We start from the raw sequence: 11,398 nt of genomic DNA, 5'->3' as shown, positions 1-11,398 counted from the left end.
GATTCCTAATGCAGTGGTGCAGTTTATAATTAGCTCTAAGAGTATGAGCACTCTGTTCAAGACACTAAAAAAAATCCCACCTAGCGCTCCTCGCTTCGATAGCACTTTAAAATGATCAACTCGTTTCGACGTCCTGCATTAGCGGTTTCACTAAACCCGAACTTGATCCTGCATGACGCGCACTTGATTTCTTTTCTATTTGCAATAAGGAATCACTTTTTCAATTTTTTGAACCTTCATTTTCTTCCATCCTTATTACAAGAAACAAAATTATTTACGCGCAACCCCTTATTCCTCATCCTGCACAACAGTTGTCTTCTCCGACACGTAAAGACCGTCCAAGAACTTACGGATATCCTTGTTTCGGACGGTGGTCGACTGCTGGATGAGTGCGGCGGACAGGGAAACGGCTTCAATGTCGTTACCCTCCAGAACCAGTTCGTCCTTTTGCTTGGCCGAGTTCACGACGGACACTCCAGGCTGCATCCGGACACGGCGGATATGCTTCTCTCCGAGGAAATTACGGATTTCCACCAGGCTGTTGTTTTCGCTGATAACACAGTTGATGGGGAAATGGGCATGTACGGCACGCATCTTGTATTGGAATCCCTTAGTCACACCTGTAACAAAGTAATAAATTATAGCATGGAATGTTTTTAAAATAGAATTGATAGAAAACAAATACTACACAGTTGTTTAAATATACCTTATTTTTGAACTCTATTTGAAGCATTTGATTTAATTAATTAGTAATGTATGGAATACTATTTAACGATAATTTAAATATTTCAACTTACCCTTGATCATGTTTTCGATGTGCGAGCAAACGGTCCTTACAGCAGCGATTTCCTTCTTGGCCCCAAACCACTTCTCAACCATCAGCTTCTTCCTGGACACCTTGTAGATATCCATGGCCAAGTGTCGGAAGCTCTTGGAAAGCTTTCCGCGGGGGCCGTACACCGTCACAACACGGGCATGTACCTTGGCCGAAACGCCTTTCGGGATGGTGACCGTCTGATTTGAGTTGATCGTTCTCATTTTGGTTCAAGCTGGAAGCACACAAAAAAAAAAAGGATAACAATTACCGATCGTAGCTGGAGCGTTGCTTTACGGAAGTAAGCGCCTTCGCCGGTAATCTGGATGTTCGAAAAGTAGCATACAACATAACCAAAGACAAACATTTTCATTCAAACTGAGCCGCCAAGTTCTATGACGGAACGGAAAACGTCGTCTACTAGCCTTCAGATTTGTTGTGTTGTTGTTCAGTTTTCATTGGTTTTTCAACTAGTTTTGAACATTTCTGAACCGAACTAATTACCGGCAAAAACACTAGCACAATATCACTTATTCTTAGTAAAATATTAACAGTAATAACACTAATTTTATGGAAATAAAACACTTTTTAGCGAAAAGTACAACTTACACGCTTGAGAATCAAACCGGAAAAGAACCTGTCAAAATGGAATCAGATAAAATGTCAATCCTCGCAGCGGTTCGACGCGGCGCTTCAGTTTCCGCTTGTTGAGGTGTAGGATAGAGCGCTATTGTTCATTTTTAAAAATTTTTGAACTGACAGTTGTAAACAAGAACCATATATTTACACAGAGACTGCATGCTACACGGTTAGATCAGACAACCCAAAATGAAGTTCAAACAACTCAAAATTAACTTCATTTCACTTAATTTGGACCGTTCGTGGGGGAAGCCAATTTTGAGTTCGATGGCCCAACTCGGATTTGAGTAGTTTCCGTTTGATCCCGTGTGAAAAAGTACCTAAATATTAAGTTGTTTCCACCTAATGTTAAGTTCAAATAGGTTTAAACAACCTAAATTTGAGTTCAACCCCTTTAACCTAGCGTTGGCTTCCCCCATCGAACTGCTATCGTTGGGTGGTTTTCTTTCTCTGTTTTTGACAGCAAAGGATGGAATGAAAGAGATGCCACATCGAAAACAACTCAAAATTTGGGTTGTTTGATCTACCCGTGTACGTTTTGACAGGGCAAGTGAATTAAACAACTCGCAGTTGAATTCAATTGACTTACCAAAAGTTGAACATTTTCAACTTTCTTTTTGTTCAAGTGAATTGAATTACGGTGTTTACACGTTCCATTCGCGTTCGATTCAAGTGGCTTGCTCACTGACCATCTCTTTTTTTCTCATGGAAATCTTACTCATATTTACTATTATTATTATTATCTTTATTAGTGAGGTTTTTACTATTATTATTATTATCTTTATTAGTGAGGTTTTCGGCCCATGGGCCGGTTCACCTCGTACCTACACTCAGCGAACTGGACTATCGAAATTCATAACTGGCGCCTTATGAATCTTCGACCGATTATTCAACCAACAGTGCTTCTTATACGCAGTTACCTTCCCGAGTATTCAAGCGTCGATGGGCGTGTGGTCTACATACCAGCCTCCCGATCCCGACGTCCACGGTTCGAACCCAGTCTGCCGCACTTTACTTTTTTTCAAATGAAAATCATCATTCATAAGGCAATATATTGAAATTCATACCGATTCCTTGTGGCAAATTTTCATAAGGCGTTTGATTGAAAATCATACGTCCATTTTCCTCAGTGTAGATTACTCATTTTTCGTTAAAAGTGGAACTACTCAAAATTTAAATAGTTCCACTTTTAACGAAAAATGAGTAAGATTTTCGTGAGAAAAAAGAGACGGCAATACAATTTACTCAGTCTCTGAACCATTCCACCGATTCGTTTAACTTTTAGTTAAAATTTGACAGTTCGATGGTTATTTCAAGACAAAATTTTCAAAACGATTTATCTGCTTTTGTAAACAAAGATTAAAACGACGATTTGACTAATCTGATAGCTCTCCAACGCAAACCAACACCACCAATAGGTAGGTGAAGGTTTCCGGATGGTGTTGGTTTGCGTGGGAGAGCTATCAGATTCGAAAAATCGTCGTTTGAATCTTTGTTTACAAAAGCAGATAAGTCGTTTTGAAAATTTTGTCTTGATTTCTTCGTGGGTAAAAATAACCCTGCTCAGGAGCATGGTTAGATTTGACAGATCGGTAGTTAAACTTTGTTCGCAAGAAAATTGGCGCCAAATCTATTTTGTTCCAAATAAATAACTACCCGGATAAAAATGTACTATTGGTTCGATAGTGTAAACAATTGAATTACCATGAAATGTACGGTATACAATAGGATACATTGTTTCTTGATGGTTGCACAGATTGTATCAACACTGATGATACAATACATCAACATATTTCTCTAATGTAACTATACTTGCAATTGTTTTTGAAACGTTTTAGTACATAAGTTTCATACATTGATATCTTTTGAAACGTTTCTTTACATTGCATATAAACTATATAACAATATTTGCCTCATAGCGCCAAATATGCATTTTTTTCCCTTTAAATTGCATTGTTGAACAGTAAAGCTGTCACAACTGAGAAATTAAAATCGTATTGTTTTACTATACAAATACAATACAATCCATTGTATTTTGAACAGTTTTGTTCGGATATTTCAACAATATATTAATTATACACTCTATTGTGCGACGAAAAAAATGTATGGAAAAATCTCAGATTTTGTATAGTTACGATACTTAGGCTGTGAACCATTCCACCGATTCGTTTAACTTTTAGTTAAAATTTGACAGTTCGATGGTTATTTCGCCGTGGTTAAAAATAACCCTGCTCCGGAGCATGGTTAGATTTGACAGTTCGATAGTTAAACTTTGTTCGCGAGAAAATTGGCGCCAAATCCATTTCGTTCCGAATAACTATCAATCTGTCAAAACTCAAATGGGTCGGCTTCGGAGTAAAATTTTAACCACGATGGGAAAATAACCATCGGAATGTCAAATTTCAACTAAAAGTTAAACGAATCGGTGGAATGGTTCACAGCCTTAACAACCCGTACATTCTATTGCGAAAACTTCATTTACATTCGAGTAAATGGTTCATAACAATGCATTCTAATGTATTTCTATGGTTTCATTTACAATATAATCTATTGCCTATTTAATGTTATTAATAGTAGTGTTACAATAAATTGTATTGTTATTCTACTGTATTTTTTATTCGGGTATCAATCTGTCAGAACTCAAATGGGTCGGCTTCAGAGAAAAATTTTAACCACGAATTCGATCCTGAAATAGACCAATGCAAGATCTTGACTTAACCTCAATTATTTGACAGTTCACAGAGCTTGTTAACAAATATTTACAGGGTGTTAGAATTAAAATCGATCAGCTAGAAATGAAAATCCGTAATTTTCGTTCAATATCATTTTGATCCGAATATTCTACACTGCCAAAAATATCTATAAAAGATATATGTGTCGCCGTTATAAATTTTTGCAATAGCTCCACCCTAATATAATCGATATCAAACCACACATAAATTAAATAATTGCTAATTCGAGACCACACATAAAGTTTATTTGGATACATATTTTATTAGTACTTCGCGTGGAGAATGATTTTGTTTTTATGGATTTTTGCCAATAAATATGTGTGGATTTTTAGTAGTGTAGTGATATGCTTTGATTCCTACCATAAATCCACCACAGCAGACATCAATATTCTTAATTCTAGATTGCTTTGAGAATAGGTCGTATGTGCAAAAGAGAGGCTCTCTTCGTTCACGCTCTCTTTCGCTTGTACATAAGCTAGTTTTGCATATTTTGCCACATTTTCACTTCAGAACGCTAGACAAAGCTATAATCTTTAGATATCTGCCAAGAAATCTGAAGTAAACTTTATTATAGATCTGTAATAATCGAAAGAGAATGGAGGCAAAGAGAGACTCTCTTTTGCACATACGACCTATTCTCAAAGCACTCTAGAATTAATCGCAAAACAGTTTTTTCCGGAAGCTGTCCTTGTAAACAAGCTCTGTGAACTGTCAATCTACGTCATCATGCACTGGTCTTCAGTTTACATTTTTGATTTCCTATCCCTCCTAATTTGTTGCTAAAAAATAATGACATATCTGTCATTGTCATCTCGCTTTCGTGTTGCTGGTCACCCTATCCGGTTGCCAAACATCTTTGCTGCTGTTTTTTTTATGCAGAAGAAGCAAAGTGCAAAAATGTCGGCTTGTTAAAAAAAAACGCCTAAAATAAAGTTTTGTCTCTGTGAAAATTAAAGTTTCTCGACGATTTCAGCTGCATTGAGCCGGTAGGCGTGTAAAAATCGCATGCAGTAAACATTCCGGTACAATATGAGTACTTCGGACAGCGCCGATACGACGAGCAGCAGCAGCGCAAGCAGCAATCAGAAGCAGCCTCAGGAGGAAAACCAGGACGAACTCATTATCAAACAACAAAGGGAAATAGAACAAGAGGTAAAAGGACGAACAAGTTGCGTAAATTTTGCGAAATTCAAAGTATAAAATATTGATAGTCATAGTAGTTTCCAAGAATAAGCACCAATATAAAAAAAAAAAAGATTGATGCACGTCATGATGTTTTGTTTTGATCATATTTTCGACATTTTTAATAGGTACCGGCGCTATATGCCGCTAATACCCATGTACCCATTTTAAATACTAGGTAGTTCTTATAAATGTGGTCTGGCCCCAGGTCAGATTAATATATTTGATCTTAATTAGATAATTCCATAAATTGCAGATAGCTTACTCTACTCCATTGGTTAGCGAGTCACAGGTGGTCAACAGTTTGAACTCGGAATATTTGGATGACCCTGTTTACATCGCCAAGGTTAAGGATCTGGCCTCCAAGTATCGGGCAATTAGACGTACGCGCCCGGATGGAAACTGCTTCTTCCGAGCATTTGCTTATGCGTATCTTGAGTACTTGGTACGCAACAAGAATGAGTTTAGTAAATTCTACGAATATGCGGCTAAGTCTCGAGAAAGATTGACCGCAGCCGGGTTTCCTAGATTTACCATCGAGGATTTCTATGAGACTTTCATGGAAGTGATTAATAAGGTAAAACCCGAAGGTGACGACACTTCTGGTGCAGTTGCCGAATTGCATAAGCTATTTAACGAACAGGGATATTCTGATTACGTGGTGGTATATCTCCGCTTAATAACTTCGAGCCACCTGCAGGAGAAAGCGGATTTTTACCAGAATTTTATTGACGGAAATTATACCATTCAGGAGTTTTGTCATCAAGAAGTTGAACCCATGTACAAGGAGTCAGATCACATTCACATCATTGCCATTTGCTCGGCGCTTGATGCAGGAGTCCGTGTGGAGTATATGGACCGAGGCGACGGAAATCAAGTAATTGCTCATGAGTTCCCGGACGGTTGTAAGCCGAATGTTTTTCTGCTGTACCGCCCTGGACATTATGACATTCTGTACCCGAACGAGGCACAGTAAAAAAGAAGGATGCTGATAAAGAAACGGAATGGTTCTGACACTTTCAAGCACTCTATTCATATTTGGAGATCTTAATATCGCTAATGTATCCTCTTATTCAATTAGAGTTTAAATAAATTAATGAGAAAATGTATCTTGCATAAATTATTTTCTTGCCAAAGTATGTATGCCATTTTTAGTAGCCGCAGATTGTTGCACTAAGGGCCACGCAGCTAAAAGAACTGCTACGTGGCCATCACCCCTATGTCGGAATTAAACTTTCAATCAAACCTTTTAAATACTCTCAGAAATAATGAAAGCAATCAGTGCTAAGTGATGAGCTTCCTGTACCGAAAAAATCACTATAAGCAATCAGTGCTTGTAATAAAACGACTTTAATTAAGTTTTTAAGTGTAAACATATAAGAGGTTTTATTCGCAATTACTGATTTTCTAGCAATGAAACATTTTCTAAAATGCATCAATGTTATTTATCAGTCTGTAGTCAATTAGTATTCGACTTCTCCCAAATACAAAGTTTTATCACTTGATGCGGAAACGACGACGGGTTCATTTGGATGAAAATCAACGTCGTTTACGGATCCGTTGTGTCCCGGCAGCTTGTAGAGAATTCGTCTGGATGTTGTATCCCATATGTAAACAAATCGATCTGCAGAGCCACTGCTAATCCTTGATCCATCCGGAGACCACGCGCATCTGAGTAGATTTTTCTCAAAGTTATGCTGGTGGCCATTAAGGACCTTAACACACCTCTCGGGTGGTGCATATGGCCTGACGTCCCAAATGCGAAGCGTATTGTCCATGGAGTTGCTCAGTATGTAAGAACCATCCGGGGACAGTGACAAGCCCGTAATGGTGTCCGTATGTCCTCTTAAACGATAGATGACTTCCTTCTTCCTAATGTCCCAAACTTTGATTTCGTTGTCAATGCCCCCGGAAATAATTTGCTCGGATGTATCGCTGAAGCAAACTGCCGTGACCTGGTAGCCATTATCGAAAGTGTGCAGCACGTGTTTCTTCCTTGCATCCCAGACTTTGATGGTGGAATCATCCGCTCCGGACACAATCAGGTTTGGGCCACGACGTGCACCGCTGCAACTATTCACAAAGTGGGAATGCCCCTTCAGTTTCCGAATCCTGGTACAAGTGGGCACGTCCCAAACCGCTACTATCTTGTCCGTACTGCAGCTATACAAATTGCTTCCATCTGGCGAAAAGTGTACCTCCATCACGGATCCGGTATGGCCCGACATCATTCCGACATTCTCGCATTCACCGTAAACGTTCCAGAGGAAGATTTGTCGGTCGAATCCCGTCGACACTAGGTGTTGTCCTTCGGGATGAAATTCGGTGGAGAATATTTCCCCCCCGTGGCCTTCCAGCAGCATAATTGGTGCAAGTAAATTGGAAGTTCTTTCAACATCCTGCTTTAAAATACAATCAATTTTTAGTCAGTGTTCAATTTATTCTATAAATAAATAAAACTTACGTTTTGTTCCATCAACTGTTTATCCTTTGCCGTATAAGTCATTAGATCCGATCTGGATTTCTTATTCTGGGAAACAGGGACAAGAGCGTCCGATGGACGCTTTTGGGCGACCAACGACATGGTTCTTTAGTTTGAAATCACAAATTATGCTGTAAAATATGGGATGTGTTTAATATAAAATTGCAAATTGTATGCAAAAGTTTTAAACAAATTTGAACACGACGCGCCCGACACACAAAAGATCTGTTTTGTTTGGTTGGAGTTGCCACAGTCACACGCAGTTTCAGTTTGTCAAAAATATAGCGCCGGGTGCCCAGGTTTTTTTTTTCCCTGCCACGCTCGTTTGAATCAATTCAAAAGTGAGTCAAATTTGACTCACTTTGGAAAAAAGTGGAACAGCTCACTTTTGAGTAACCGTATGTTTACTCACTTATGAGTAATGTAGCATTATTTCAAAATTAGAGTAAGATCACTTTTTGTCTACTCAAAGTGAGTAGATCTTACTCACTTTTGAGAATGATGGGTGCATTTCGATTGATAATGGAATGGCATTTTATTTAGAAAAAAGAAGCTATCCGCTTCGCTTATTAATTATCTGTCTGTCTGTTTCCTTGGTAACAAAACGCGCCGACCATTTTTTAGGCACTATCAAAATCGTCGCCAACATCTTTATTCTAAAATTATGTTAGTTTTATTAGAAAATAATGTCAATCTGCATTAAAAACATGATAGAATAGCAACCGTCGAATTATTAGTATGCCATGATCTAGATATAAAATAAATTATTATTCTGTTATACACTCCAAAAAATCTAAACGTTGTTTCCACCTGAATTTTCAGGTACATTTTACGTGCACACGTAGCTGCAAATGCTTCAGAAAATTCAGGTGAAACTTACGTGTCCGGTGAATTCTATCCAAAACTCAGGTAGAACTTACCTGATTTTCAAGTAGAATGAAATTTCTATCGGAAAATCAGGTAAAAGTTACGTGAATTTCAAGTGGAAAAAATCTACGTATTTTTTCAGGTGGAAAGAACGTGCAGATTTTTTTGGGTGTACACTACCAAACCTAGCAGACGTATTCTTAACAGGTTATGGGCCCAGCCGTTTCCAACGATACGGCTATGTTGAAGAAGAAAAAAAATTTCCTATAGGTTCTGCTAATAATGGTGAATCCTGGTTCTGGAGCCAGATCGAGTCAAGTTGGACATTCTTCGGGGCAGATGAGGCGTCTAGGAGGATCTATTTCTCTACCAGTACGCGAAGTTCTGAGTGGATTGGAAAACTATAGTTCATGGTCTTTCGCCACCAAGATGATCCTTGTCAAAGAGTGGACCTGGTGTGCAATTAAAGAACAAGCAGAACAAGTACCAGTGGTAAATGATGAAATCTCCGAACAGGCGTTAGCGACCATATGCTTAGCGATTCGAGTATATACGGCCTGGTAAGGGATGCCAAGAATGCGAAGGAAGCGTGGGACAATTTACGTAACACGTACGAGCACAGTGGATCAACAAGAAAAATTGGTCTGCTGAGGAGGCTCACAGGAATTCGTTTGGTTGGAGCTGAACGTGATGAGGACATTATTTGTAAGACGACTCAGCAGTATGTGAATGAGCTGTTTGTGGGAGATAAACCCTGTAAAAGAAATAATATTTCTTTTAATTTATTTCTTTTACAGGGTTTATCTCCCACATTCGCTCCCGCCTCTACACTAATCGTATATCAAATAAATGAATCTGTCGTCAAAGCGCATTGGCTTTTTAACATTTGTGCGATCTCGCAAAGTCCTGTTTGATGGAAGAACTTCATTCTTCGATGAAGAACGTAATGCTGCATCCAGTTCTGAGTGTTTATCATGGGCGACTTCCACTGGGATGTCTAATATCGACTGTTCTGCCGTATCAGTTACCTCGTTATCGTCCGAATCTTCAAGAAGATGTTCAGCTGGAGCCATTTTCAAATCCTGTATGTTTCGAGTATACTGCACACCGCTGCGGCTGTGGGAGATAAACCCTGTAAAGTTGTCAAAAAGCAAGCGCAATAATCAACACAACATAGCTTAATCAAAGCAACCAAGGAAACTGTCAAAAAATCAAAAGCTGTAATTATGTTTATCAGTTTTCAATGCAGTCAAGTCAAGTGAAAGAATAAAACAGGTAAATAGAGTTGAAATAATATTTCTTTTAATTTATTTCTTTTACAGGGTTTATCTCCCACACTGTTTACAACTAGTCATCAGTTGGCAGAGGTCGGATTCAAGGTAGATGACGCTTGGCTGGCCAGCTTATTAATGAAAGGTCTGCCAAAACAATATGATCCGATGATCCTCGGCATGGAGTCATCTGGAATCAAGTTGACCGCGGACATCGTCAAAGCAAAAATATTGCAAGATGTGAAAATATCAAGTGAGACGAAGCCCGGTGATGAAGTGTTCTTTAGTAAAACCAAGCCAGCTCTGAAGGTCAGTAACGAGAAATCAACTATCAAGTGTTATCGATGCAAGAAAATGGGCCATTATGCATCCCAATGTTCAGGTCAAGTCGTTGAAAAGAAGAAAGATAAGTATCACAAAACTAGTGGTCATGCAGCGTTCTTTGCGGCATTTAATACAAGTCAGACGTCTAAAACAGCAGTAGCTGATGAAGATTGGATTTTTGACTCCGGAGCAACTAGTCACTTGTGTAGAAATCAAGATTTACTTACGGAAGCTGAAAACATATCGTCGAGTATCAACGTGGCCAACAATGCTGTGGTACCGGTGGTTGCAAAGGGATCAGTAAACGTATCAGCGGATCTTGGAAGCACAACTTGCGAAATATCGATGAACGAGGTTTTATGCGTACCGGATCTAGCAGTCAACTTGTTATCAGTAAGTAAAATGTGCAGAAACGGTTATCCAGCTTTCCACGCTTACCATAATGGCGGATGCTATAACAAGTTTGACAAGAACTGCTTCCCGACACTGAACTGAAATTTTCGTCTCAGCAAACCCTGATTTTTCCGATTTTTCCCGTTACCAACGATACACAATAGTTTGTTTATCATTCCATCAACAAAAGCATTTGCGCAAGGCTCCAAATCTTATAATTTTGATTTAATATATTTCCTAACTCTCCTATTATTTCAGGTATTATCGGATAATTGAGTATGCGAGGAAATATGCGTACAATTTAGATTCCATTGGTTTTAATTTATCTTCAATTCTAACATGGCCGTGCAGTTTGAGAAGCATGTGATCAACTGCAGTGTACATATTCTGTTCAGGAACTGAGTCTGTTATGTCACACAAAATGAGTTGGGCATATAATGTGTTAGTATACAGTAGAGCTTCATAAAGTTTGATAAAAGCGATTTAGGATCTTTGAAACCAATATTTTGAAACAATCCAATCCAATTGTTAATTGTAGCATGCATTTGTGTTGACTTGTAGTTGCGTTGGGTAGAAATTATTTGGGCTAAATCTACGAATATCGTGTTGTAATATTATTCGAATGAGGAGAAAATGATCGAATGTTTCATTCGATCGTTGGTCCCATACAGACCCTCGGTATTTCTCACAGATA

At 38.6% G+C, this 11,398-nt stretch overlaps 4 protein-coding genes across 5 annotated transcripts; 2 read left to right on the top strand and 2 right to left on the bottom strand.

Annotated features, from left to right (window-relative positions):
- Positions 1 to 216: 216 nt before the first annotated feature.
- LOC134213857 (large ribosomal subunit protein uL6) lies at positions 217 to 1,560 on the bottom strand. The gene is made up of 3 exons (XM_062693277.1): positions 1,424 to 1,560; positions 798 to 1,049; positions 217 to 620 (listed from the first exon to the last, which is right to left on the bottom strand). The coding sequence occupies exons 2-3, from the start codon at positions 1,036 to 1,038 to the stop codon at positions 289 to 291; spliced, it is 573 nt and encodes a 190-aa protein (XP_062549261.1). The 5' UTR covers positions 1,039 to 1,049; positions 1,424 to 1,560; the 3' UTR covers positions 217 to 288.
- Positions 1,561 to 5,019: 3,459 nt separating this feature from the next.
- On the top strand, positions 5,020 to 6,476 carry LOC134213856 (ubiquitin thioesterase otubain-like). The gene is made up of 2 exons (XM_062693276.1): positions 5,020 to 5,337; positions 5,624 to 6,476. The coding sequence occupies exons 1-2, from the start codon at positions 5,215 to 5,217 to the stop codon at positions 6,341 to 6,343; spliced, it is 843 nt and encodes a 280-aa protein (XP_062549260.1). The 5' UTR covers positions 5,020 to 5,214; the 3' UTR covers positions 6,344 to 6,476.
- Positions 6,477 to 6,716: 240 nt separating this feature from the next.
- On the bottom strand, positions 6,717 to 8,103 carry LOC134213855 (U5 small nuclear ribonucleoprotein 40 kDa protein). Of its 2 annotated transcripts, none has more exons than XM_062693274.1 (2): positions 7,832 to 8,103; positions 6,717 to 7,769 (listed from the first exon to the last, which is right to left on the bottom strand). In XM_062693274.1, exons 1-2 carry the CDS (start codon positions 7,949 to 7,951, stop codon positions 6,831 to 6,833), a joined length of 1,059 nt encoding a protein of 352 aa, XP_062549258.1. In that variant the 5' UTR covers positions 7,952 to 8,103; the 3' UTR covers positions 6,717 to 6,830. The 2 variants fall into 2 exon arrangements, with proteins under 2 accessions (XP_062549258.1, XP_062549259.1); XM_062693275.1 differs by having other exon boundaries at positions 6,717 to 7,766; positions 7,832 to 8,102.
- Positions 8,104 to 9,145: 1,042 nt separating this feature from the next.
- Positions 9,146 to 10,980, top strand: LOC134210514 (uncharacterized). The gene is made up of 3 exons (XM_062686553.1): positions 9,146 to 9,262; positions 10,039 to 10,704; positions 10,963 to 10,980. The coding sequence occupies exons 1-3, from the start codon at positions 9,146 to 9,148 to the stop codon at positions 10,978 to 10,980; spliced, it is 801 nt and encodes a 266-aa protein (XP_062542537.1).
- Positions 10,981 to 11,398: the final 418 nt, after the last annotated feature.

Source organism: Armigeres subalbatus, chromosome 2 (genome assembly GCF_024139115.2).
Source record: "Armigeres subalbatus isolate Guangzhou_Male chromosome 2, GZ_Asu_2, whole genome shotgun sequence".
Taxonomy (NCBI): Eukaryota; Metazoa; Arthropoda; class Insecta; order Diptera; family Culicidae; genus Armigeres; species Armigeres subalbatus.
This window is presented reverse-complemented; position numbering and strand designations above follow the sequence as displayed.